The 4,599-nt window shown below is 39.6% G+C and overlaps 1 protein-coding gene across 1 annotated transcript; it reads right to left on the bottom strand.

Annotated features, from left to right (window-relative positions):
- Positions 1 to 837: 837 nt before the first annotated feature.
- On the bottom strand, positions 838 to 2,818 carry LOC110747749 (dimethylnonatriene synthase-like). The gene is made up of 2 exons (XM_088246349.1): positions 1,779 to 2,818; positions 838 to 1,684 (listed from the first exon to the last, which is right to left on the bottom strand). The coding sequence occupies exons 1-2, from the start codon at positions 2,742 to 2,744 to the stop codon at positions 1,058 to 1,060; spliced, it is 1,593 nt and encodes a 530-aa protein (XP_088102475.1). The 5' UTR covers positions 2,745 to 2,818; the 3' UTR covers positions 838 to 1,057.
- Positions 2,819 to 4,599: the final 1,781 nt, after the last annotated feature.

Consider the following 4,599-nt stretch of genomic DNA (forward strand, 5'->3'; position numbering starts at 1 on the left):
GTTCCTGTCAAAACTTATAATGTTTTTCATCTCTAGTCAAGTTCTTAAATGGAGGGGCATAAGAAGCTCAATTGAAATGAAGAAAGTTCAATCCAAATGTAACAATTCAGCATCAAGCACAGATATTATCAAAAAAATAACAAAAACCCATATAACAAAACTCATATTTAAAATCCTATAAAAACAAGTAAAACAAAAACCCAATTCATGGCAATCAAAACAGAAACATAATATGTAACCAAAGCCAACAAGAGAGGGGAGAGAGAAAGAGAAAATACAGCTGGCCATATGCATCTTTATGAGCTTGAAGTCTTCAAGAGTGATGCCTTTCTCTTTATCAAGTGGGAAGACCACATCCACATCTTGCTGGTCGAAAAGTTGTTTGCTGCGTAGAACAAACAACCCATAATCAGAAACAAGGAAAAGCAAAACACAAAAAAATCAGAAACATGGAAAACAATATTGGGTTTTGAAATACATACTAGTGGGACGACGTCCAGAAATTGGCAGCCAATTTTGTTGCCCATTCAGATTATCTAATGCGCTACCCATCTCTTTCGATCTACTTGAACTAAACAAATCTAGCCAATTAACAAAAAGAGAAAAAGAAAAAAGGCCGTCGCTACATTTTTTTTTTTTTTTTTTTTGTGTTCAAAATTTGGAAGGTTACAAGGAGGTGTCATTAAGTTTATGTGTGTAAATTCCATGTTTTTGTTTCTTTTAGAATTATTTCTTTGCAAATTTTGTAAGAATTCTTACAAATTCATGCAAAATTGTGAACTGCCACCCTACATCCTTTCTTTCCTCTCTCACTGTCACTCTCATCTCTTAAATAAATGGAAGTGACAACATAGTAATGCATTCATAAATTACGAGTGTAGGGTACGTACATGAAGCCATTTACAAGATTAACGTTGTCCTATATCTTCAGCTCCTTACTTAAAATTCATAACGTTACATATTGGGCACAAGTGAATTTATTATATAAGCAATATATGATCAAGTGAACTATAACATTTCATGCCCACGTTTGAAGCTGCCAACTTCTTCAAATACATTATTTATAGAGGTGAAGAGGAAGGCGTGGAGATAGCAAAGCTTCCAGCGGATTTGCTTTGGGCAGGGCAAGCCCCAGCCCTTCACGCATGTCCACTGCCTCCTCACCAACCCTACTCATATCAAAACCTTGAACCAAACGAGCCAGAATTAATTGGACCACTTGCAGCCCCAAAACCATGCCAGGGCACGACCTCCTCCCAGAGCTGAACGGAATATACTCAAAATTATTTTGACCTTTGAATTCCACATCAGCATGGGTGTTCATGAACCTCTCGGGTTGGAATTCACTTGGGTTGGCCCACATGCGTGGGTCCCGTTGTAGTTTCCAAATATTGACTAGTACACGAGTGCCCTTGGGCACATGGTAGCCTGCCAGGTGGCAATCCTCCGTGGCTTCACGCAGGCCTGCGAGTGGGCCAGGTGGGTATACGCGTAGGGTTTCTTTAAGAATGGCATGGAGGTATTTGAGGTTTGGGAGGTCTGATTCTTGAACCCATCTGTCTCTTCCTACGTGGATGTCCAGTTCTTGTTGGGCAGCTTTTAGGGTTTTGGGGTTGTTCAGTAGTAGGGAGAGTGCCCATGTTACAGTGACTGATGTACTTTCTGTGCCAGTTAGGATTAGAACCTGCCAAAAGCAATTAAGGAAAACAATTAATATTTGTATAATAATTAATATTGTTGCTGAATAGCTTTATATTGTTACACTGAATTAAACTTACCAGTGCTGTTGATTTGATGACATTATCAAGGCTATGGCCAGAAATTACATCCTCCTCCTCTTGCAAGCTGGAGATCATCACATCCATCAAGTCACTTTCAACCCTATCTATCTTGCCTTGAGGCCTTGATCTCTGGCGATGTTCTTCAAGCCATGTCCCAAGTACACAGTCAAGTTCCTTAAAACACCTTTTCATGGAACCCACATGCCCAAACAAGCTGTCCAGCCACTCAAGCCACGGCATAGCATCTGACCAAACAAAAACGCCAAACAGATACAAAGCCTCCTTCACAGCCTTTTCAAAACGCCAAGCCTCACTGTTTTTCTCATTATATTGCTCAGCTGTAAATCTCTTCCCAGCAATCAGCCTCACGTTTATGTTGAACGTTAAGAACTCAATTAACTCACTCAAATGCACTGGCGTGGGGCCTGCGCCATTCTTTGTGCAAAGTGAAAGCAGATTTTTGATGAACATGTCAACCTCTGAGGTCCTAACGTGGCTCAGCGTTTCGACTCTTTTGGTCGAGAGGAGCTCCAGCGTGGCCAACTTGCGGATGTGGCGCCAGTAGGGGCCGTAGGGGGCTAGGGAAAAAATTGCATTGTCGTAACCCAAGTACTTGCCTCCTGCAATGCTTGGTCGTGTGGCAAAAACTCTGTCGTTTGTTGTGAGACATTCTTTGACTGTCTCCCAGGAGCTGAGGACCAGCACTTGGTGTTGGCCAAGCTTGAGGGAGAAGATTGGTCCATGGTCATCGGCCATGGCTCCCAGGGTTAGGGCAACTGGGTCTTTGCCACGTAGCAGAGGGAGGTGGCCTATGAAGGGCCATGCTCCTGAGGGTTGAGGGACTAATTTCGTCGTCACGGTTGTCTTTGTGCTGGTGATCTTCTTCCTAGTGTAAGCTGTGATTCTCAAGGCAGCGTAGAGTAGAAGCAAAGATAAAATTGTTTCAAGAATTTGGATATCCATGGTGGGGGTGGGAGAGAGAGAGAGTGTGTGTGTGTGTGTATGTGTTACAAATGGGAATATAATTGCGTGTAGGATATAGTTCATTTTGCATGCGTATTTATAGACAGCTTGACAATGCAAGTTTTAGAAACAAGACAAGTCTCTTTCAAAAACAAACAAAAAAACAAAGATTAGGTACATACGTGTACGTATCGCATTAAACAAAGATTAGGTACGTGTACGTGTCACATAATGTTGAAAGCAGGACGATTCGTATCACATGAATTGAGATACACATTGGATGCTCACCCCATGTAAAATATGGGGTTTTCATTCACTGGAGTGTCGGTTGGAGTTTGATACTTTTATAATGATGGTTGTATAAACCTATATCTTCATGAAGACGGAATTAATACCCTTTTTTTTCTTTGTACTCTACTTTTAAATACAAGCGATAGTTTAAATTATAAGGAGGGAATTTCACACACATGATCAAAATGTTATAGGAACTCGAACCTGAGACCTCAAGACCATTTTTCACTAGGCTAAACCTCATTAACTTTGTACTAGACTTATATGACGGTATTGTTTACTATTTTGATGCGTCCAGCTAGCTATCTAACACTAACAAATAGTAAGTCAAAATAATTTAAAGGTTCTTTTGTACTAACAACAGTGCTGTGTCCTACTCAGGAAAAGCCATGACACCACTCATGGCCCCGTACGGAGAACATGGCACTGAGAAATTTGTGGTCCGTTAGAGCATTGCTGCTGGGAAAGAAAGAAAAAAAAACTCGTTTTTGGCGATTTTCAAACCTCATATATCATTCAACAACCATTACGTACCAAATTAACATTTGGACTAAATTCCTACAGTAAATATCTGAGTGGCTATGAATTAATGGTCGTACGCCTTAGAATTCAAAGGTTCAACGTGTGGGGTGGAAGAAAAAACACACATCAAACACAGAAAAAACGTTGTACGATCGATCATGATTCTTTGTCCTAGGGTGAAAGATGTTCTACAACGTTGCCTTTGATGTCAAGCCTGGTTGAAAAGTATGAGGCCTATGAAAACATACGGACGAGATTTCGTTGCCAGTTGAAAAATATCAGCCACAAACATAAATGGAATCTCATTATTATCTACATATAGCATACTGATAGTGATGATACTTTGATGGCTTACGCCATTGGGTGGGGACCTTGGTCGAAAACGTTTTCCACGTATCGATGGTTTCTGGTTTATGTAATAACACATGAATAATAATGTTAAACTTGTATACCATTCAAACTTTGCCAACGGGGTGTATTCCAGTGGACAAAAGTACATTGATGTGTAGACTAACAGTATCAAGTTTGAACTCTCTTTTACTTTCCGGTAATTTAAATTATCGTTTGTATTTTATTATAGAAACAAATTTTATGAAAAAGCACAAGAGAGAGCAAAACAAAATTGAGGCCACCACAAGAAAACCAATGGCCAAGCCATGCAAAAAAACCCACTACACAGATAAAGTTCACTACAAACATAAAGCCCACAAAAATAAATTTCCATAACTTATCAACTGTTTGTGCAGATGTGGATAAAATAAGGGATAGTCTGAATTTGGGTTCATATATTTGTTTCTTGGTAAAATTGTAGCAATGGTCTTTCAAATAAGACCATACTTTACTTTTCGTTTCTCAACTCCAAAAATTGTTATAATCGTCCTTCAATTAGATCTATCGTTGCATCACTCGTCCTTTCCGTCAAAATTGACAGCAAATTAAAAAATTCATATCAAATTTTATTAGATAAATAAACTCATTTATAAAAATAAAATAAAAAACCAGTATCCCCACTCTCACCACCCCCACCCCCACCCAGCAACTG

This window comes from Prunus avium, chromosome 8 (assembly GCF_965620075.1).
Source record: "Prunus avium chromosome 8, drPruAviu1.hap1.1, whole genome shotgun sequence".
NCBI classification, from domain to species: Eukaryota; Viridiplantae; Streptophyta; class Magnoliopsida; order Rosales; family Rosaceae; genus Prunus; species Prunus avium.

What these genes read in the sequence shown, in the direction of transcription:
- LOC110747749 (XM_088246349.1), bottom strand. Translation starts at nt 2,744, where the DNA reads ATGGATATCCAAATTCTTGAAACAATTTTATCTTTGCTTCTACTCTAC. An exon ending in TCATCAAATCAACAGCACTG is followed by an intron (nt 1,685 to 1,778) that starts GTAAGTTTAATT and finishes TGCTTTTGGCAG; the next exon opens with GTTCTAATCCTAACTGGCAC.